This window comes from Pelobates fuscus, chromosome 9 (assembly GCF_036172605.1).
Source record: "Pelobates fuscus isolate aPelFus1 chromosome 9, aPelFus1.pri, whole genome shotgun sequence".
NCBI lineage: Eukaryota > Metazoa > Chordata > Amphibia > Anura > Pelobatidae > Pelobates > Pelobates fuscus.
In genome coordinates, this window is record NC_086325.1 from 79,554,510 (window position 1) to 79,578,000 (window position 23,491).

Here is a 23,491-nt window from a genome sequence, read left to right on the forward strand (position 1 = left end):
GGGGAAATCTTGCTCTGGATTAATTACCAAGCTACTTGAATTAGTGCATTCACTAGCATTACTTTCTAAATACATGCTGTAGTGAAATGAACATTTGCAAGCTACTTTTTATTCCATATATTGGCTGTCCATACCCTCCCCCCATTACTTTGTGTGTTTTTCCCCGGTTTTGTGTGGTTCCTCTTTGGCCGTTCAGGAGACTTCATACGAACGGAATTAATTTGTCTCCCGACCGAGGACCACCCCTGTACCCCATTAGAACACCAACCACTTAAGTGCAAAACCGCACTTAATTAGCGGTTCTCCTGGGTGAACACCATTTCATATAACCGAACACGTGGCTGAGAGAATGGTGGCCATCTTGTCTCCCGAACGAGGGCAGTGTTATTTGGTGGTCGAGTGCCTGGAACGGTTTTCGGCTATGCACTCGTGAAAACACCGGTAAACTGTCAACCGCTGCACATTCCTCTTCCCGACCACCTATACGAACGGCGTTGGGGAGATATAAACTACCGAATAGGGGGAGCATTCGTACCCTGAAAGCGAGAGATTCCCTTGTATGGTTTTTGCACGAGAGTCCCACGAACGGAGACTGGCCAGGACACCTTTCCCTGGAACTATTTTGGGCTAGCGCCTCGTGTCTGGCCAGTCAAAACTTCCACACAATGGCATTCCCGTTCTACCAAACTGATCTTGGATATGTTGGTCACTCAGATCTGGAAAATCAGGGAATGTGCTTTTTGTGTGGTTCCCAGGTATGGTTGGGGGACTTTTTGTGGATTTCTTTGTGTGTAAGAGATAAGTAAATTAGGAGTCTATTTAGGCAATTATCTCTCAGGTACAAGGGATCTTGGGATTGAAAGCCCTGCATTTTCTGCATGTGACTGGGCATAAAAGCTGTGTATGTGACAATAAAATGCAGTTATACCTCCAGAGCGGAGTGTTGTCTAGTTGCTGAGGAGTTGGTGGGAGATCCTTGGATTATTTTACTTGTTCCAGGGTGTGTTTGGAGTAACCAGCGGAAAAGAGTCCCTGCTAGGACTAGGGCTCCGCTACACATGCTTTGCTGTTATGTATGTGCTCTCTTAAGATCTAAATATCCTCAAATATGTGTTTTAATGTGTGTATTTGTACTGTGAGTTAAAGTATATAAAAGATATACCAAGAACTAAAATTATTTCTCAAATATAAAGAATTAAAAGAGAATAAGTCAAAGAGTACACAAAGATTAATCACCCGTTGAGAAAACTATTGTTTATTTAGAAAAAAAGCTTACACAGGTAGAATTCGGCAGATAAAAATTTCTTTAAAAAAAGTGTTTGAAACTTTTCAGTCTAAAGTTTAGCGATACAAAGCTCCTGTAGGTGTATAATTGAAACCTAATTAATCTTGGGTAAAGTTTATAATGCTTCAGTTTATATATATAAAAAAAAAAAAAAATGACAAAGTGTGTGCGGCTAGGGACATTTGATAGATAAAAATCGTACTTAACTGATCTTGTTCTTTAAACAGGTATTTGATGTTCTACACATAATATACAAACATTTCCTATTCATTAACATGGACACAGTGCTCCCACATTTCTTACTTACAGGCCAAGTAATAAATAAAAGCAGAATTTAAATGAGGTAAATTCCAAAAAAAGTTGAATTTTTTTTATTTATTTATGATTCCAACATTAAAAAGGATGCATCTTAATTTGCCAAGAATTACTATATCTCAGGCAGTGTTTGGACAACCTAAAAGTGAAAGTATGTACACACAAAATTAACCTCTGATCAGCACTGTGGCAAATGCGAGTTTTCAGCACATTGTGCTTAAAATTATGGAATAGGTAAACACTTCCAGCCGTGTACTGAAAATAAATGGGTAAGAGAACCAGCAAGAAAATGTAAATTACAATAATGCACAACTTAAACATTTACTTGAGAGCAAAAATAAAATAAAAATAACTGCAAATATATGAATAATTTAAGGTGATGCAAATGGGCCCTCATTATTGACAAAATCTGTGCAATCTTTATTCTGGCAAAATAAACACATATGGTCACTGCTGGCCACCTTCCCAATTTCAACACAACTTGTGGGTATTCCATGGATTCATCCATTGCAAAGTCTGAAAAAGAAGAAAAATATATAAGTGACACTAGATAATCAAAGATCTACTTGCAATAAGGATGTATGTGTTCATGAAAGCAGCGCTGTAGATGAATGAAGTAAAAATTATTATGAAATGTCCTTCCCCCTCAGTGATCACATCTAACCTTCCATAAAACCTATATAATGGATTTACTTTTTTGATCTCTTCATCTCCGCTTACCTCTTCATTCTATTTTTCCCTCCTAGCCTCATCCCATCTCTTTTCTAACCATATTCCTTTCCCATTCACTACTCCTCATCTACTTATGCAATTTCTCCTCAATCCATCTTACTTTTTCATAATAGGATAACTCTCCTTAATCCATTCACTTCTTTCAATTACTCCTCCATTTTTTCAACCTACCTTTTCTACACACCCTCGTCATGCCATCTTCCATTTGTCTCATCATTCCTTTTCTCTGTTGTAATTTTGTCATCTCCTGTCCATATGTATGCTTGAAAATGTTTCTTGCACTCCCACCAGACTGTTTAATTCTCTCACTTTAGTTCACGTTCTCCCCCACTCTTTTATTTTTACTGGAGACCCTCATTCTTAGTTCTATTCAAATTCTCCCTGTCCTTCTAAATTTTCTTTTTACCTTGTCAAGCAACCCTACATAAACATAACCATCAAATGGTGCACATAACGTAGTAATTATCCGTCTATAGGACAACTACCAATCACTGCTCATTTCTGCGCTAGGTACTTTTAGAGCTGAGCCAATGATGCAAGTAGAAAGCATTTGACCTGACATTTCTAGGTCATCCCCTGTATGGCCAATCTCAAACTACAGTCCTGAATGTAAGACAAGTAGTGACTCATGGCTGTGATATACCACATGTACTTTTTTTTATTGTTATTCTATTTTTTTTTTTTTTTTGTATTAAGGAATAATAAAGGTGCCTAAAGTGGAAGTAGGCATCTGAGTATATATACACACTGAACAAAATTATAAACGCAACACTTTTGTTTTTGCTCCCATTTTTCATGAGCTGAACTCAAAGATCTAAGACTTTTTCTATGTACACAAAAGGCATATTTCTCTCAAATATTGTTCACAAATCTGCCTAAGGCACACCTGAGCAATAATCATGTTGTCTAATCAGCATCTGGATATGCCACACCTGTGAGGTGGATGGGTTATATCAGCAAAGTAGAAGTGCTCATTAACACAGATTTAGACCGATTTGTGAACAATATTTGAGAGAAACCGGTCTTTTGTGTACATAGAAAAAGTCTAAGATCTTTGAGTTCAGCTCATGAAAAATGGGGGCAAAAACAAGTTTTGCGTTTATAATTTTGTTCAATATATATATATATATATATTTTTTTTTTTTCAGTGCCTTGCAAAAGTATTCACCCCCTTGACTTTTTACCTATTTTGTTACATAACAGCCTTAAGTTCAATGTTTTATTAATCTGAATTTTATGTGATGGATTAGAACACAATAGTCTAAGTTCGTGAAGTGAAATGAGAAAAATATATACTTAAAACTATTTCTTAGAAATAGAAAACAGAAAATCGTCATGTTTGTATGTATTCACCCCCTTTGTTATGAAGCCCATAAAAAGCTCTGGTGCAACCAATTACCTTCAGGAGTCACATAATTAGTGAAATGATGTCCATCTGTGTGCAATCTAAGTGTCACATTATCTGTCATTACATATACACACCTTTTTTGAAAGGCCCCAGAGGCTGCAACACCTAAGCAAGAGGCACCACTAACCAAACACTGTCATGAAAAGCAAGGAACTCTCCAAACAAGTAAGGGACAATGTTGTTGGGAAGTACAAGTCAGGGTTAGGTTATAAAAAAAATAGCCAATTATTTGATGATCCCCAGGAGCACTATCAAATCTATCATAACCAAATGGAAAGAACATGGCACAACAGTAAACCTGCCAAGAGACGGCTGCCCACCAAAACTCACGGACCGGGCAAGGAGGGCATTAATCAGTGAGGCAGCATAGAGACCTTAGGTAACCCTGGAGGAGCTACAGAGTTCCACAGCAGAGACTGGAGTGTCTGTACATAGGACGACAATAAGCCGTACGCTCCATAGAGTTGGGCTTAATGGCAGAGTGGCCAGAAGAAAGTCATTACTTTCAGCAGCCGGGACTGGGAAACTGGTCAGAGTTGACGGAAAGATGGATGGTTCTAAATACAGGGATATTCTTGAGCAAAGCCGGTTCACCCTTCAGCAGGACAATGACCCCAAACACATTGCTAAAGCAACACTTGAGTAGTTTAAGGGGAAACATATAAATGTGCTGGAATGGCCTAGTCAAAGCTCAGACCTCAATCCAATAGAAAATCTGTGGTCAGACTTAAAGATTGCTGTTCACAAGCGCAAACATCCAACTTGAAGGAGCTGGAGCAGTTTTGCAAGGAGGAATGGGCAAAAATCCCAGTGGTAAGATGTGGCAAGCTCATAGAGACTTATCCAAAGCGACTTGGAGCTGTGATTGCCGCAAAATGTGGCTGTACAATGTATTGACTTTAGGGGGGTAAATAGTTTCTGCACATTTTCAGACCTTTTCTGTTATTTGTCCTATTTGTTGTTTGCTTCACAATAAATTTTTTTTTTTTTTTTTAAATTCTTCAAAGTTCTGGGCATGTTCTGTAAATTAAATGATGCAAATCCTCAAACAATCCATGTTAATTCTAGGTTGTGAGGCAACAAAAAACAAAAAATCCAGGGGGGTAGGGGGGGAATACTTTTGCAAGGCACTGTGTGTGTGTGTGTGTATATATATATATATATATATATATATATATATATATATATATATATATATATATATATATATATATATATATACACACACACATATATATGTGTGTGTGTATATGTGTATACACAGACACAAAGAATCACATTTTTGCCTCATTCCATTTTAAACATGGATTCCTTTGAGTCTGTGTTTGCTGTATACAACAGTTTTGAAACACAACTTAGGAAAAGATGCAAAGTCAGTGAACCACCCATGGACAGATATATACACACACACACATACACACTCAGATGCCTTCTTCCACATACATATATAGAATATAATTTGCAAAACTACGTGTTACTTTGTCAGTCCAAAACTTGATTCCTGGTCATCTATACCAGGGCTTGACAAATTTAGTTGAAATCTAGGAGCCAGCTAAAAAAGTTAGGAGCAAGGTTTTTCAATGTCAAAAATACAATTCTGAAAGGGACACTATAGTCACCAGAACCACTACAGCCAGAACCACTAGTCTATAGTCTGCATGGAGATACTAAATGCTCCCCATAGGGAACCATTGATTCAATGCATCTCTATGATGAGATGTTAATTTGCGCAGCATGGCATTTTGCCGTGTATGAGCAATAGTCTCCCAATGCTTTCCAAAGTGGACTATTGGATAAGCTGCAATCATAAAGATTGATGATCTCTGCAATGGAGGTGGGGTCAGCCGCAGCTATACCAGCCCAGCGTGGGGGAAAAAGTGGGGCTGGGGATCTAAACAGGCACACTCACTGACAGATAAAAATAAACTGATAGTGTGTCAAGTCAGTAACTGTATGTGTCTAACAGTCACACACACACATACATGCACATACTCCCTGACACACACACACACTGATACTGCAAAACTCTTACACAGATACTGCAGCACTCACTCACACACACACACACACACACACACACACACTATAATTGGTTTTATTTAAATTTGTCCACCAAGCCTCCCTACCTTTGGGAGAGCTGTAGTGGATTGGCGTTTCCTGGGGACCAGTAGGGCTGCCCTGTCCATCTCCCTGCTCTGCTCCCTCTCGCGCACTATTTAGTGATGCCAGGTCTGGAGTGATGTCATATTCCCGCACCCGGCATCACTGCAGGGTGCGCAAGATCAGGGAGATAACAGCTACCTCCTTCACAACCCAAGTACTTAGTCAGCCTCATGCCTGCCTGTTTCAGCTCTCGATGAGCCCTCCTCCCGCCTGCCTGCTTCAGCCATCCATGATTTGGCTGCCCATCTACGCTCTAAGGCAGCCGGTCACGTTGGTGGCTGAATGAGCTCACAAATCACAGGCACCGTGGCGACCTAACGCCTGGGCTTTGTCTAGCCTGATCTATACATTTACTTGAAATTCTGCAGGCTCATACTGTACAAACTATCTGACTTACATTCCCTTTTGACACAGACATCCTACAGTTTGTGTCTTGGTACAATGTCCCTAACATTCAAATAAAAACCATATAGCCAGTTGATTCTGCTGTCATGTTGATAAATGTAGAAAGGTCACAATGCTGAATTGGCACAAATATTTTGTTTTATTTATATTGTAGTCTATCTACTTTGAATCAATACAGCAATCGCTACAAGAAAAGAAGCTATGCTCACTACATTTTGACACAGATTTTATGAAGCAGATGTTTTTTTATTCCAGCTTATTAATGAGGTTAGAATGCATTCCTAGATTTTGTGTAATTGTGGAACTTTATATTTATGAGTAATGAGGATTTAAAACGTGATCTTATTGCGGTAATAGCATTACATGAAATGTGCAGAGCTTGCGGAACAGGTGCATTGGGTTAGTGTCGGAGCTAAAAAAAAAAAAAAAGCAAAACAATGACAGAGACCTTCTAATAAAAGTCACGGATGTGCAACACCTAAAACAAGACTTAATCAATAGTAGGTTTGTAGAGAAGAGGAAAACGTAGAATTTACAGCATCATTAAATATTTAAATGGTTCGGAGCTGCCATCGCTTATCTGGCGTCGTCTGTTACATAATGTACAACACTATTTTATGAAATAAGAACTGTGAAGTCTAATCTGCCAACATTTTAAAAAGTTAAAGCTGGAGCTCATCAACATCAAGTACCAATCAGTAAGAAATTAAAACAATTAAAATAGCATTTAAAAATACATGTTTGCTTCTTATTATGTGGTATTCCAGAGTGAACACAACATATACCCTCTGGCCCTGCCCCTATCTATACAAAAACCTAGCTTTCTAGGTATCCATGCAATCAGCACTGACAGAGCTGAACCCAACCAGTGTAGGGAATGCACTGAACATGCATTTATGGATGTACCCAATGCACGTGTGTGTACGTTCGTTACCAATGAGTACTGTGACTATTTGATATCACAGGAAATCCCATTGGGAAAACAGGGTCATATCTTTCTGAAATGATGTTCAGTATTCAAAACACAGTGAAGCAAATTGTGGTAGGTTGTACGGAATGGGGTACAGTGTCCCTTTAATGACAGCGGGAACACAGATCATTCTGATATTGCATGAGTGACATTTGCAAAAAAACAAAACAAAATTAAAACAATGTAATCTTAAAATATGGATAACGTACCTTGAGCTTCAGACTGTTCATTATCTGTGTTTATCTGATGACTTATGGGTAAAAACTTTTATTAAGGAAAATATACGGCAAACAAAAGAGACAAGATTTTGTTTAACCCTTAAGACCGCAGCCAAATGTACAAGTTGTGATCCAAAAAAAACGTAAACAAAAACTGGAATTTGCGCTATATGTCTGTCCAACCGTAATTCACCTCTTTCATATTAAGTGCACCCACACTTATCATATATCATTTTATTCAGGGGAAACAGGGCTTTCGTTTAACATCAAATATTTAGGTATGGAACATAATTTAATATGAAAAAAAGATTTAAAAAAATGGGAGAAAATAAGAATTTTTTTAATTGTTTTAGTTCTACGTGACATTTTAACTGTGAATGTCAAAATACTGTTTGCTTTTACTGCAATACAATACACATATTTGTATTCAGCGATGTCTCACGTGTAAAACAGTACCCCCTATGTACAGGTTTTATGGTGTTTTGGGAAGTTACAGGGTCAAATATAGCGTTACATATTTCAGTTTTTTGACATTGAAATTCACCAGATTGGTTATGTTGCCTTTGAGACCATATGGCAGCCCAGGAATAAGAATTACCACCATGATGGCATACCATTTGCAAAAGTAGACAACCCAAGGTATTGCAAATGGAGTATGTCCAGTCTTTTTTAGTAGCCACTTGGTCACAAACACTGGCCAAATTTAGTGTTAATATTTGAAAATGCAAAAAACTAATTTGAACGCAAATTTTGGCCAGTGTTTGTGACTAAGTGGCTACTAAAAAAAACTGAACATACCCTATTTGCAATACCCTGGGTTGTCTACTATTGCAAATGGTATGCCATCATGGGGATAATTTTCATTCCTGGGCTACCATACGGTCTCAAAGGCAACCTGGCGAATTTTAATGTGAAAAAACTGAAACGCAAACCTTATATTTGACTCTGTAACTTTTGAAAACACCATAAAACCTGTAAATGAGGGGTACTGTTATACTCAGGAGACTTCGCTGAACACAAATATTAGTGTTTCAAAACAGTAAAACGTATCACAACAATTATATCATCAGTGTAAGTGCCATTTGTGTGTGAAAAATGCAAAAAATGTCACTGTCATTGACAATATCGTCGTTGTAATATATGTTACTGTTTTGAAACACTAATATTTGTGTTCAGCGAAGTCTTCCGAGTAAAACAGTACCCCCCATGTACAGGTTTTATGGTGTCTTGGAAAGTTACAGGGTTAAATATAGTGCTAGAAAATTTAATTCCCTGAACTTTCGGCCTGGGTTGGCAGGCAGGTCCTGCAAATTGTAATTAATGAAATGACCTAATTATGTAAAATTATTACACAAATATATACGTAGAATTATTATATATATGTATATAATTTTTTTTATTATTTTTATTTATATATAGTTATATATATATATAGTGATATATACGTATATACTTATGTATATAAATATATATATATGTATTCGTTCTACATGTATTTTGATATCAATATATATATATATTAATTTTAAAATACAGTTAGAACGAAATGACGCATGTTTATATATTTTTTATCTATTTATTTTTTATTTATTTTTTAATTTAATTTTTTAACATATTTATATATTTATTTATTTTTTCTTATATATAAATATATATATAATGAAAATTATATATATATTTAATCAATATCATTGTACATGTATTTTGATATTAATATATATATATATAATTATGTATATATTAATATTAAAATACACGTAGACAGTGTGTGTATATGTGTATATATACTTAGATCATATATATAATAAATATATATATGATCTAAGTATATATTATTTAATTTTACACTTATTTAACATGTTTTATTTTATTTTCAGGCAGCAGGGGGAGTACCTGTCATTACAGGCACTCCCCCTGCTGGCATTGACATGGACGGCTATGCCGTCCATGTGATCGCGGGGTCCTCGCAAGGACCTCGCGATCACATGGCCCTGGGGAGCCGAAGAGGACAGAGGGGGATCGCCGGCGTGGGATCGCCGGCGGCCGGGTAAGTACATTAGATCGCAGGACGTTCTATGCCGTCCTGGGGCGTTTAGAGCCACCAAAATAAGGTCGGCATAGAATGTCATGCGGTCTTAAGGGGTTAAAACCAAGTAATTTATACTCGCTGGCACCTTTAAGTTGCAGGTCTCATTAGCTGTTTTTTTTTTTTTTAGTACTCAATCAACAATTGGGTTCTGTTTGCCTATACCAATCTAACTTCAAATTTTTCTTGCAATTTCCGTGTGTTTGTATATCAATGAAAGCAAAATGTTTTTAAACTAAGCTAATATGTATTCAGTGTACAACAGATTTGTCAAGTCAGCCTTCTATAAGGCAATATACAGATTTACAGGACAATACACAGGACTAGATGTGCAAAGCTTCAGTTGCGTTACATATAAGGATATTGCTTTTTCTCCTCTTTTCCACCTGCGCTCTCTCTCTTTTCTTTCTTCTCAGATTTCTCTTTGTCGTGTCGAGATTCCTGTTTATAAAAAGAAAAATATCACAAAAGTAATTTACATCAAGCTTTGATTTTGCACTTAGTATGGAAACAGTACCAGTCGCTTTACCACTAATAACCAGAATAATTACTTCTCTGGCCTAAAGCAACATTTCAAAAGTTTGAAAACAACAAAAATGATCAGCAATACAAACAAGTAGAGCGTTATAAATAATAGGTCAAACTGTAAAGAGAGGGTTTGCAAACAGTTTTAAACAGGTTGCCTAGGTAAACACTTCACTGCTTGACAGAAACCTTTATTTATTATCAATACGCTGCTATGATCTAGGCAGCTTTTGTAATATTTAACTGGCTCATTGCCGTCTGTCAGAAATCTGTCTTAGCTGATCTTTGATCTTTCTGAGGTTAAGTACCATAGAACATTATCAATTATTGTATGTGGAGTTAACCCATGTCGCTAGTTATACTATCATGTAGGGACTTACTTATCCATAAATCTTTTAACTATTGACAGCAATGGTTTAGCAGTCGTCTTATCTCTCCCCTCTTGTTACAGATATTAGTGATATTTAATACAGTATCACCTCTATTACTTGGGAATACCCTGATGTTATATTATAGCAAAACAGTATTGCTTCAGCATTAGTGTTATTATGTATACACTTTTACAGCTTGTATAAGCAGTCACAGAGTTTTACTCGCTGTATAGTCTCCACTCACTCCTGCTGTTCATATTATTATTTTTCTTTGATATATTTTTATTTTAGATTTATTTATTAAAAGTAATATTTAAGCTTATAATCTTCTCAGTAAATCATACACAGGTAGAATGGCATTTTTTTTTTGTTTATTCTCTATGATAAACTAGAAACCTGCAACGCTACAGTCAGCAGTACAGTTCTGCTCTCTATTTAAAAGGAAAAGTGTAGGGATATATAGGGATAACATGGTTCCTCCAACATTTGACACAAATCTGCTCATTTTATATTAGTTTTATAATATTGATTTGTTTACAAATGTACACAATTGTATATAGTTCTGTGAATTCCATTTTAGTTTGTTGTTGACAGATATTTAACAATATTTAACATTTCCGAATCTAGTTTTATAGTGTCTACAGCACACACTAAAAAAAAAAATAAAAAAAAATATTTAAAAGGTTAAAGGAACACTATAGTCACCTAAATTACTTAAGCTAAATAAAGCAGTTTTAGGGTATAGATCATTCCCCTGCAATTTCACTGCTCAATTCACTGTCATTTCGGAGTTAAATCACTTTGTTTCTGTTTATGCAGCCCTAGCCACACCTCCCCTGGCTATGATTGACAGAGCCTGAATGAAAAAAAAAACTGGTTTCACTTTCAAACAGATGTAATTTACCTTAAATAATTGTATCTCAATCTCTAAATTGAACTTTAATCACATACAGGAGGCTCTTGTAGGGTCAAGCAAGCTATTAACATAGCAGGGGATAAGAAAATCTTAATTAAACAGAACTTGCAATAAAGAAAGCCTAAATAGGGCTCTCTATACAGGAAGTGTTAATGGAAGGCTGTGCAAGTCACATGCAGGGAGGTGTTACTAGGGTTCATAAACAAAGGGATTTAACTCATAAATGGCAGAGGATTGAGCAGTGAGGCTGCAGGGGCATGTTCTATACACCAAAACTGCTTCATTAAGCTGAAGTTGTTCAGGTGACTATAGTGTCCCTTTAATAAAAGAAAAAAGAAAGTTGCCGATACTTTCCAAAAATTAAATGGAAAAAAAAAAAAAAAGGAAATATCCAGGCACACCTGAGGCTTCTTCTAAAAGGCAATCAAAGGCTCAGAGAGTAGCCGAAACGTTGTCTCCACTTCCTTGTTTAAAAAAAAACAAAAAAAACAAAGGCTGCCTTTTACAAGAAACCTCAGTTGTTTGATGGAGCACCCTGCAGGAAGTATTCCCCCCTTTTTTATTGTGTGCATTTTACTATTTTTTTTTTTTTTTTTTTACTCATTTTACTCTGCAAACAACTTTCCAAAAATTAGACTGTTTTAATCACGTGGATGTGATTTTGTAACTTACCAACTGTTCCAGCCTTAGGGAGTTATCAGTAAGGGGTAGGGGTATTTGACATTTTTGCCATATGGGTTACATATCGCAAATTCAAATTCGTTTATATTAACATAATTCTTAAGTTATTACTTAAAACAAATGTCTGTGTTTTCCAAGACATTATAGACTAAATTCTAGAACAACAATTAATGTGCCCAGTTTTCATCAGTTTTCAGGAAACCATTTTGGGTAAGAATTTGCATATTCTACCAACATAGGAGTAATTAACCTAATGCTCAAGATTTTAGGGTCTTGGGTACTTTCAGAGAGCTATGTGCAGAGAGAAGATAAATGTAATAGTTGCAGTACTTTACAGCAACTGGTTTATTTTCACAACATCGGGATGGTGATGGGGTAAGGAGTTTGGTTATAGTACAGAGAGCATCCTCGTGGAGCCTTTATGGGTTATCCAGTGGATTTACTAGCAGTAGCAGCTCTTCTAGTGTTTTGTTTTTGAAGCAGCATCACGACATTACACAATAATAAAACATACTTGGTTTAAGAGCGTAATACATCAAACATACATTTTACATGCATATTGGGAAAAGTGGGAGATTATCAATCTGAATCAAAAATGCTCTGCCGTCTAAAGTGAAGGTGTTAAAAATTGTGATGAAATTCTAGGAGAAGAAATAGGGCCATACTTCTAAACTTACAAATGCCTAGTTACGTGGAAATACTGTGAATCTGCTGGAAGAATTGTTCTAGAGTGTCAATATTCTGGTAAAGAGATGAGATCCATTAAAAAAACTTAAGTATAATTCCAAATGAAGCACTGAAACAAGGTCCAAATGCAAGCTTAACTTTTTAGCACAATAGAAGTTTAACAAGCAAGTTAAGGGTAAAAGTATGGGTGCTAGTGTCATGATATACTCTTTTGTCTATGATATTGCACCAATTTATCAATGTGTGATAAGAAAGATCTCCATTTTCAGAAACAAATCTCTGCAAGAAATGATAAAGCAGATATAAAGGCTTGTTTAATGCGTTTAAGCAGATTTTACTACATAGTGGTTAACTATAAATCAGTCTCCTGCAAATCTTCAGATTTCAGAAAAACAATGACCAGTAAAACACTGGAAGTTTGATTTAACCAACAACAGGTATACAGGTCATTAGCTTTTTTGGTGGATATGAATATATTCTTTCCCTGATAAAAAGAACAAAAAAACTTTTCGTCACAGAGCAGTCCAAGAGAAAAAGCTTGAATGTTTCACTGCAGTCACAAAGAAAAGTAATTTAATAAATGGCCAGCAGATGGTGCCCATGTGACATCATTGAAAATTAAGTAAGGAGGGACATTGTAAATATGAGAAGGAGGGAAAATTTAAAATATGAATATACAAATCCACTGCCAAATTAGTTGTAGACCACTAGGCATAAATATGTGTACGGCCTAGCTGGAACTTCTCCTGAAGCTTTCCCACTTGACCAGTCTGTACCAACAATGAGGAGAAAGTTCAAAATCAACTAAATCTATTAAATAATTTCTAAAATGTAAACTTAAAAAAAAAAAAAAGTGTGTGTGTGTGTGTGTATATATATATATATATATAAATAAAATGTTATTTTTTAAGTAAATATAAAATTAATATGGCATGCTTAATTGGAACTGATCTAATTTTACTGTATCTCAACAATCAATGAAGCAATTTGCATTGCTTATATGTCTGCTAAAGCCTTTTCAAGTAGCAGTTTAATTTATGAATGGACAATGACACAACAGCCCTACTGGCTTTACATGTAAATTGCAATGCAAATGTTAAAAACATAGAATGTGACGGCAGATAAGAACCATTTGGCCCATCTAGTCTGCCCAATTTTCTAAATACTTTTATTAGTCCCCGGCCTTATCGTATAGTTAGGATAGCCTTATGCCTATCCCACGCATGCTTAAACTCCTTTACTGTGTTAACCTCTACCACTTCAGCTGGAAGGCTATCCCATGCATCCACTACCCTCTCAGTAAAGTAATACTTCCTGATATTTTTAAACCCTCTAATTTCAGACTATGTCCTCTTGTTGTGGTAGTTTTTATTATTTTAAACATAGTCTCCTCCTTTACTGTGTTGATTCCCTTTATGTATTTAAATGTTTCTATCATATCCCCCTGTCTCGTCTTTCCTCCAAGCTATACATGTTAACTTCCTTGAACCTTTCCTTGCAAGTTTTATCCTGCAATCCATGAACCAGTTTAGTAGCCCTTCTCTGAACTCTCTCTCTACAATATCAATATCCTTCTGAAGACACAGTCTCCAGTACTGCGTACAATACTCCAAGTGAGGTCTCACCAGTGTTCTGTACAATGGCATGGGCACTTCCTTCTTTCTACTGCCAATACCTCTCCCTATACAACTTGCTTAGTACAATCAGCAAAAAGACATACCTTACAATCAATACCTTCTGCAATATCACTAATAAAAATATTAAAGAGAATGGGTCCAAGTATATATCCTTGAGGTACCCTGGTGACAAGACTGGTGACAAGACCATGCTGTGAATATACTCCATTGACTACATGTTCTCAATGTAATGCTACTCTCAGTTTTTTCGTTTGTAGCAATGTGCTTGTTTTTTTTTATATTTTTTATTTGACTTTAGTTGGGAGGGCAGGGGAGGGTAATATTGCATACATTGTTAACCAAAGGGCTACAGCCCCTTTAGACTAGTATCCAAAAGGAATACAGTCAAAAGATTTGCTTTTTCATCTTGATGCATCAAATGCACCAGGAAATTGCTGCTAGTGTTAGATAAAGGTGTTTGAGAAATACAAAAGGTTGTGTAAAACCACATACATACATACATACATATAAAGATGCTTACATACATATTTAGTTTTGCCTGAAAAGAGCTCCTAACCATTTCAGATGTTTTTGTGCTCTTCATGAAAATATGCTTGTCCATGACATTATTATTAAATCTAACAATACAAATAAGCCCTAACATTACGCTAAGAATTTACAATATGTGCTTTTAACATACCTTCTTGCTGCCAGAAGAACTTTTCTCTATCTTTTCTGATTTCAAGAGATCCCCTTTCTCCTTACTTGAAGATTTTGATTTAGGTCTTTCTTTTTCATTTGAGTGCGGGGAACCAGATGGACTTTCACTTTTACTGTGTTTGGATGAGCTGTCTATAAAAAGAAAAAGAAAAACAGAAATAGGGCTTTACGCAAAATTTTGTTTGAGATGCTTTAATTTTCATATCAAACACACACCAAATTACACCAGCCAACTCGCATCCAATAGTGCTTTTTTAACACAAAATACATAGAAGCAAGCTAAATATTTCTCCACTTAGAATTACATTTTGAAGTAGACACATTAAAAAAATTAATAATCGAGGAAAGGTGCCAAAGCTTGGCAGCAAAGTACAGAGGTCTGATGTTCATGATTAAAAGTAACATAAGCTGCTGAATGCGCAGAATTGAAGGTTGGCAAGAAATATGCCTGCATTAAGATATTTCTTTATAGAAGATAGTAATGTTAGATACTCACTGGTTCCATTTTCTTCTTTGCGTCGTTTTGACTCCTGAGTCAATTCGCGTTCATTGTTAGAGTGATCCTAAAGTAAAATGTCAGAAAACAGTATTATGATTTGTAACTAGAAGTGGGATGCATGCCACATATTAAAACAGCAAGAGCTTAAAGCTCTAAGCTCTAAAACTAATGCGAAGTTAAAAAGTTCATTTGATCGGAATTACCATTAACTTTTATTAGACCTTTGTGCCACCTGCTTCAATCTCTCTCTATACAAATACACACACACAAACTAGACAAATATAAAAATACAGAGATAGAAAATGCACAACAATAAATTGTGCATTATGGTAAACAAAAATGCAATTAACGGTTTCAGGAGACATTAAAATTAACCACAAGTTCTGTAATTCAGCTCCTCCATCATTACGAACAAGCTAGGAGTTACACTTTCTCAGGGTTATTCATTAAACTCCAACTTTTAGAAACCTAAAGCACCACTACAGGCACCCAGACCACTTCAGCTCAATGAAGTTGTCTGGGTGCCAGGTCCCCCTGGTTTTAACTCTGCAGCTGAAAACATGTTTTCATTAAGGGTTAATCCAGCCTCTAGTGGCTGTCTACCTGACAGCCACTAGAGGCCACTTCCGGAATTCTCAGTGTGAAAAATCACACTGAGATGACGCTGACGTCCATAGGAAAGCATTGAGTAATGCTTTCCTATAGGCGGTTTGAATGAGCGCGTGGCCCTGGCAGCGCATGCGCATTCAGAGCGGATGTCAGCAGGAGGAGGAGAGGTCACCAGCAGGGAGGGAGCCCGGCATTGGATTAATGTAAGTGGCTGAAGGGGTTTTAACCCCTTCAGCACAGCAGGAGGGGGAGGGGGGGGGGGAGGAGAGGGGAGTACCTAATAACCCTATAGTGCCAGGAAAACTAGTTTTTTTTCCTGGCACTATAGTGCTCCTTTAATGCAAAAGTATTAAGAAATCTAGCTTAAAGTATACCCCAGTACCCCAGCTCCTAAAGAATAAAATATAGAATATTAATAAAGTTACATGATATATTTAGTATTTAGTTGATTTCGGAACAGTTAGAGTTTTACTTAATTTTTAGCCCCACTACAGCACCACTATTTACTCCATATGATTTTACTGCATGTCAATCTGCCAGTCATGACACCAATATTTAAAAAGCATATAATCAAAATCTTTGCCCTTGCAAGCATTTCTGCTAGCACAATATATAAATGAAAGTTGCAGTGCTATGATACAAGCCTGATTTCTATGTGCCATCACACGTACCTCTTCAATAAACTCTTTACCATTTAATGCAGACAGTGTAGTACATATTCTGTTTGCAAGTGCATGGAAATAGTCACAAATAGTGCACAATTAACTTAAATGATAAATAATTGCAGGTGGCAATATGCACGTGTGTTTTACAAGTAATTCTTATTTTGTTTGAATGGGGAACCAGTGATTGGCTGATATATATCAGCCAGATCCTGGAGGAAAGTCATTAGCGGAGGATCAAATTCAAAGGAAGACACTGGAGGGAATATGTATACTGAATTTTTTAGTGCATTTGCCAAACACAGAAAGATATTTGAGCAGTAAAATCCACTCTGGAAAGACCCACTGATTAGATGCAAGCATAATGCTAATCTATATTTCTTTTAACTTATGATAGGGAAGTTATGTGCACAAATATTCCAATACAGCGTTGTTTTCACCCAAGACATTCTGTTGCTATGACGGGAAGGTACAGCGTTACTGCAGCTTAAATTTGCAGGCAAAATCTGCCTTCTTATATTCAATGTACTGTCTCTGAAATAAGATCACTGCCACCACCCATTACAATGTATATCAGGTAGTGAATCTGTTTAATATTGTGATAAATTAGAAAAGGCATTCGTAATAAGCAAGTTCAAATCCATTGATTTCGTTCCGCATATAGCTACATCCATATATTTACATAGTTTTCAATAGATAACAATGGGATTCATGCACTAAACACCGAGTTGCAGTGAAATGAAAGTTGAACTGTGAAAGGAAGGATAGAATTGCCAAGCTATTATGATAACCGGATTTGTGAATTTTTCAAAGTCAGGCCTTTTGCAATTTAGTTTTCAGTTCACTGCAATTTAGTAAACCCACGTGTGTTTGATATATTATGAACGTTGATTTCTACCTTACTGATAAGTACATGTTTGACAATCTGAGAAACAACACACATTAAAAAACTAAAAGTTGAAATGGGGGAAAAAAAAAAAGTGACAAACCCTCTTCCTCTCTTTTCTCTCCTTCTCCTCTTTTTTCTCCCTTTCCCGTGACCTCTCTCTTGATTTGTCCATATCTTTCTTGTCAAGTTCTTTTTCTTTGCTCTTGGGTAACGGCGCTGTAGTGTGGTTTGTGTAGTGCTGTTAAATGAACATAACAGTGGAAATTTACAGCCTTACACAGGGTATGGAACACAAAATAATTTGCAATCACTCATTTGCCTCTCTTCAATCAGTTTTCCACCGCATGTTAGTATCCTGAAAAACTACCCGTATTGGATAAAACAGAGTTTGAATGTGCCCATATACTCTCATGCAAAACCACAAGGCGTGTATTACAGCTTTCAAATGCTGAAGCAGTCAATCTGAGACCAGCGTGAAGTGTGATGTTTATCTTCAGGCACCATGGGAACTGTGCCTGAGTTTATTAAAAATGTACCATTGAGGAATTGCTTGCCTTTCTTTACAGATTTCTTAAAGCATCAAGTCAAACTTCTTTCATCAGACTATATGCGTCATGTACTAAACACAATGAAACATCTGCATAATGGTTTAATTATTTTTAGTTTTTTTTCTTTGCCTTGTCGCATCTCAATGTCTTGTGTTATATTCAATTTGTGAACAGTGAATAACATTTTTAAGGGCATACGATCTGCAGACTTGGACTTGGTTTCCAGGCTGTACGAGTGATAGTGGGGTTTGCAGGCTGAAACATTCCGGATACAGAATATTCACAACATACAAAACAGAAATGTGTAATCGCTCTTGGATTTCTCTTGAGCTGTGGGAATTAGCCAGGACTTTACACTTACACCAAAGGAAAACAAAAACATGCTGGCATCATACAACGAATGAATTCGATTTTTCTATTAAATTGTGGTGTTTAGTTCATTCTTAGGGACCACCAGCAGACTACATGTTATAACTAAATATTATACACATACATACATACATATGTATTCAAAATATATAAATACACACATACACAGTGCATTCAGAAAGTATTCAGACCCCTCCCCCCCTTTTCCATATGGTAATGAGATGACCAAGAACCCAAATGCAACACTTCACTGATATGGTCTTTATGGCAGACTGGCCAGAAGAAAGTATTTCCTCAATGCACGCAGCATAAAAGACTGCTTAAAATTTGCACACTAAAAAAAAAAAAAAAAAAGCAACCAAAGGACTGTCAGACTTGGAGAAGTAGTCAGGTGAAATTAAGATTTAACGGTTTGGCCTCAATTCAAAGCAACGTGTCTGGAGGAAACCAAGCACCACCACTCATCACCTAAAGGTGAAGCGTGGTGTTGGAATCATGATTTAGGGGATATTCAGTGGCAGGGACTGGAAAAGTGGTCAGGGTTAAAGAAAAGCTTGGCTGGGACAGATCACAAATGCAGGTAGGTAGGTTTGGAGGGGAGACAGAGGCATCCCCTAATGCACTCTGACAACAGATTTATTTTTTTCACAGAATTAACTTTAGGTAGCCCTGAACGGAGTTCCGGGGCTACGTAGGTCACATGTCCTTGGGGTGCAACTAGCCCCAGTACAACAATGCATATATCTCTGTATGTGCAATGTTTCAAATAGAAATTCTGCACATATAGAATGCTTCCTACATGACCACTTCTAAATGTCGAGGTGGCCATGGATGTACGATTAACCCTTTAATAAAAACCTGTTGCAGAAGGCTCAGTCAGGATCTCACATTGGAACCAAGGTTCACCTTTCAATCCAACAGTCAAAACAAAAAAAGAGTGACTTCGGACAACTCTGTCAATGTCCTTAATGGTGCAGTCAGAGCCCGGCCTTGAATCAAATCAAACATCTCTGGAGACCTGAAAATGGCTGTCCACTGACGGTCCTCATCCAACATAACCGTATTTGAGAAGGATCTGCCACAGGCTGCTCACTGTTTACTAGACATGCCCCTAGTCGCGATATAGCGAGTAGGGCAGATTAATTACCAATACCAAGTAATTTTTACTTGGTATTAGTAAAGTTGGCTGAAAGACCATCTTGGTCTTTCAGCCTTTTGGTAGATAGCTCCATTATACTGTGGGAATTAGGGAGCTATCAACTAAGCGGCTGCAAGATGCAGCCACGATCGGATTAGAATTTCATTTATTTGAATTCCGAACCAAACAAAAGTCCAGAATTTCGTCAAGGACTAACTTCTCTCATTCTGTTAGGGCGAAATTCTGTACTTTTGCTGGCGTTCGGGAATACGGAAAGGAGGCATCGCGAGAACATGGAGGAAAGGTAAGAATTGTGGGGAAATTTCTCTTATCACAGGAAATGGAGCACACTTTGCTCCTCCAGTGGTCATAGATGGTCAGGCATTGGAAACCTCCATAAGACAAAGTAGTCCCTACTTTGTCTTATGTTTTAAAGAAAACTAGAGCAGACAGGACGAAATGAAGAACAGATCCTGAGAGAGGAAGAGAAGAGGAAGCGATTGTGGAAAGGTAAGTTTGGCATTTGGCTTTAAGTATCCCTGAAAAGCAATATATACAGAAAATTGCCATTTTATCTAAAGCGTGTGCTATAGCTTTACATTCCAAGTTTCAAAAGTGTTATGCTAACTTAAATAAAAATAACTTAACAGTGAAGTGGTTAACAGTATGTCAAGAGGAATCAATGGATTATAAATGCAGGCATTATGTAAATACAAATATACATGTATTGAAATTCATTTTAACAGATACATAATTAAAATTGTACAAATCAAAAAATGTTCAGTCGCACACCTGCAATTTTTCAATATAATATGTAAGAGAACCAACCAGAGGCAATTTTAAGCTCTGTAGGCTATTTTCTCACAATGATAAATCATTACAGTGATGTATTTTATAATAACATTGCTTACAATTTACTTCCAATTAAAAGGGAAATCATGCCTGCACAGTCACCAATGATTATGTAGCGTGCAGAGTCTTTGTAAAATGGGCAATTTCAATGTTTGTTTGCAATTGAATAATAACAGAAAGAAAATAAAACCTGATTAGTACAAATAAGCATGTGGTTATACTAGAAGACCATTGCCAAGGTCTGCAGAGTAAAATAAGCATTAAAATTAGCAAAAATAACAGAACTCATACAAACTACATTACAGATATGCCATTCACAAATGTGTAAATTATTAGGTTGTTTTCAGGCAATGGATATGATTTCCTCTATTTACGGAGGACGTAGATTATGACTAACTGTACAAAAATTACGTATAACCATACCTCAACTTCAGAAAGCTTGTGTGACTCGAGTAACCAACAAAACTTATTTAAACTGCCACATGTGCTTTGTTCATATTTCTGAAATCATTCACGTTTTAAAAAAGGATAAAAAAAATTAAATAAAATTTTACTAAAAACAATTTTTAATGGTATTTTAGATGACGTTTCAATGTCTTCCAAAATTTATTTAGAATTAAGGCCTAATAGCCCTTTCAAAGTTAGCCTATTCTGTGACTTGTGATCAGAATAGCGTTGTGATCCAATTTAGAGAGAATGTTCAGATTTTGCACCCGCATCCTATAGTCCTGGGTTATAGGATAAGTGTTCCAAAGGAAATTCAATTTAACAACCTGAGCTCCAAAGATAAGTTTAGAGACCACTACACAAATGAGTAAACACAAGATGGGCTGACACAATGTCCTAGAGACAGCGTTTACAACTGGCATATTTCAGGACATATGCTTTTTATGTACTGGTATTTACATGTATTGTTCCATCGGCTGTGGGTGTCATTAATAGCACACATGCATGCAATCAATTAGTAGAATGTGATACTTTAAAAAACTTTTCTTAAAAGTACCTTAAAGGTTCAGTGCCAATGCTTGGATCACATTTGGCTATTATATATATTTGGCAGTTCTGGGCTATTTTTTGTTTGCCTATATTGTTGGCTAGTCTGCATGGGATTGTATAATTTGCGACATCCACAGAAAACTAACAAGGAAAGCTGAAATAGGTGATCAGCTACAACAGGAAGGATACAGAGTGAAGATGGAACACAAAATGAATCTTGAAATGGAAAACGTTTAAATTTCTTAAAAATTTTAACTTTCTTAAAGATCTTAAATATATAAATATGTATAATTGTACGTCTTCCACTAATTGTACAGCGCTGCGGAATCTGTTGCCACTTTATAAATATCAGTAATAAATAAATCTTCACAAGGTCAGAGGGAAACAAAATTATATATAATTTTAAAGCCAGAATGGGGGTTGGAGGTTCTGATGGTGTTTTAATATATCTATGTAAAAATAACCCAAGGATAAGCTCTCCACAGCCCCAATAACACGTATCATTGATTTCACATGTTTTCCTATTGCAAGCAATAACTGATCTTGAGGTTAATGTTATTAAAGGCTGTATAATGGCTCTTAATGAGACATAATTTACTCCTACATGAACAGATTACACACCAGTAAATATTTGAGGAAACAGGACATTTACTGTTGATATGAACAAGAATAATAATGCACCATGATGCTCCCAACAATTTCTGCATCACATTACTGCTGTTTTGCAAACACAGTTGAGAGCTAATCGTATTAACTCTTGCTGATCCTTTCTTCTGATGCCAATGGTAGCTCACAACGTGCAATACTGTGGTTCACTGGTATTGATTGCATTGCAAAATGACATTGTGGAGGCAAAACAAGGAAACAGCAGTATCACGCATTAAAAGCTATTAAAGAACATTAATTTGGATGATTAGAGGGTGTGTTGTGTTGGAGCCAATGTGTAGGGTCGTGTGGGAAGATAATGTAGGGGTTATGAGGGGGAACTTTATCATAAGGGTAGAATAAAGACATACAAGCCTGAGATTAATAGAAGTTACAGTGTCATGTGGACTGTTTCAGCAGCCATCATTAAAATAGCACAGGGACTGCTTGGAAACATAACTCTCACTAATCAGGACATATGTGCATCAGTTCTGGCCAAGATTAGGATAAGATCTGTCAAAAATGAGATCCACTGGCATTGAGGCTGGCTTATGCAATATATGATCATATACTGCAACTAAATCTCCATTATCTTTGTCTAGGTTAGGTGTTCCTAGAAAAACACATTCTGTGAGCTCTGAAAAGTGTATTTAAAAATATTCAATCAGAATAGGTAATCATATGTTATATATAAATTTTAAATAAACTATTTCACTCATTCACTAAACAGCATTGAGTCAGCAGGATTATATACCCCGACCATGTACCTCCGTCAACTGCTGCTTCCTAGCACTTTTGAGTACCATCAGCACTGCACTGGAACACCATAACCACCGTAAACCCCACGATCCGCCGCAGCTTGGCTGGGGTCTCGCCGTCCTCCACCCACCTTGGACAAAAGACCAGGATCCAGCTTCCAGTAGGTAGACCTGTCCTAGTCCAGAGTGCTTAGCACTCTTTCAAGAGCTTCGTGATTATAGTCTGGGGAGTATAGTGATTATAGCAATCCCCAGAGTGTATGTAGTTCTCCAATCCCCCAAACATGAGCCTAGACTTCATGAAGGGTAAAACAAGTGTGTTTAATGGAAGCCAAAGCTGGCTTTTTATGCAAGTTTTCCAACAAGGGTGACACCCCCGTGGACCTTGTTGGGCACAAAGTTTAACACCAATAACAATACAGTGACAA

General features: G+C 36.7%; 1 protein-coding gene across 1 annotated transcript in view; it reads right to left on the minus strand.

Annotated features, from left to right (window-relative positions):
• Positions 1-1,239: 1,239 nt before the first annotated feature.
• The window catches only part of THOC2 (THO complex subunit 2), a 101,754-nt gene continuing 79,502 nt past the window's right edge, over positions 1,240-23,491 (minus strand). Inside the window, exons 34-39 of the mRNA XM_063432106.1 lie at positions 17,858-17,995; positions 15,595-15,661; positions 15,079-15,230; positions 9,947-10,023; positions 7,488-7,535; positions 1,240-2,116 (exon numbers count right to left, since the gene is read on the minus strand). Coding sequence (XP_063288176.1) covers positions 7,508-7,535; positions 9,947-10,023; positions 15,079-15,230; positions 15,595-15,661; positions 17,858-17,995 — 462 coding nt within the window. The 3' untranslated portion in view covers positions 1,240-2,116; positions 7,488-7,507. The remainder of the gene's footprint in view (positions 2,117-7,487; positions 7,536-9,946; positions 10,024-15,078; positions 15,231-15,594; positions 15,662-17,857; positions 17,996-23,491) is intronic.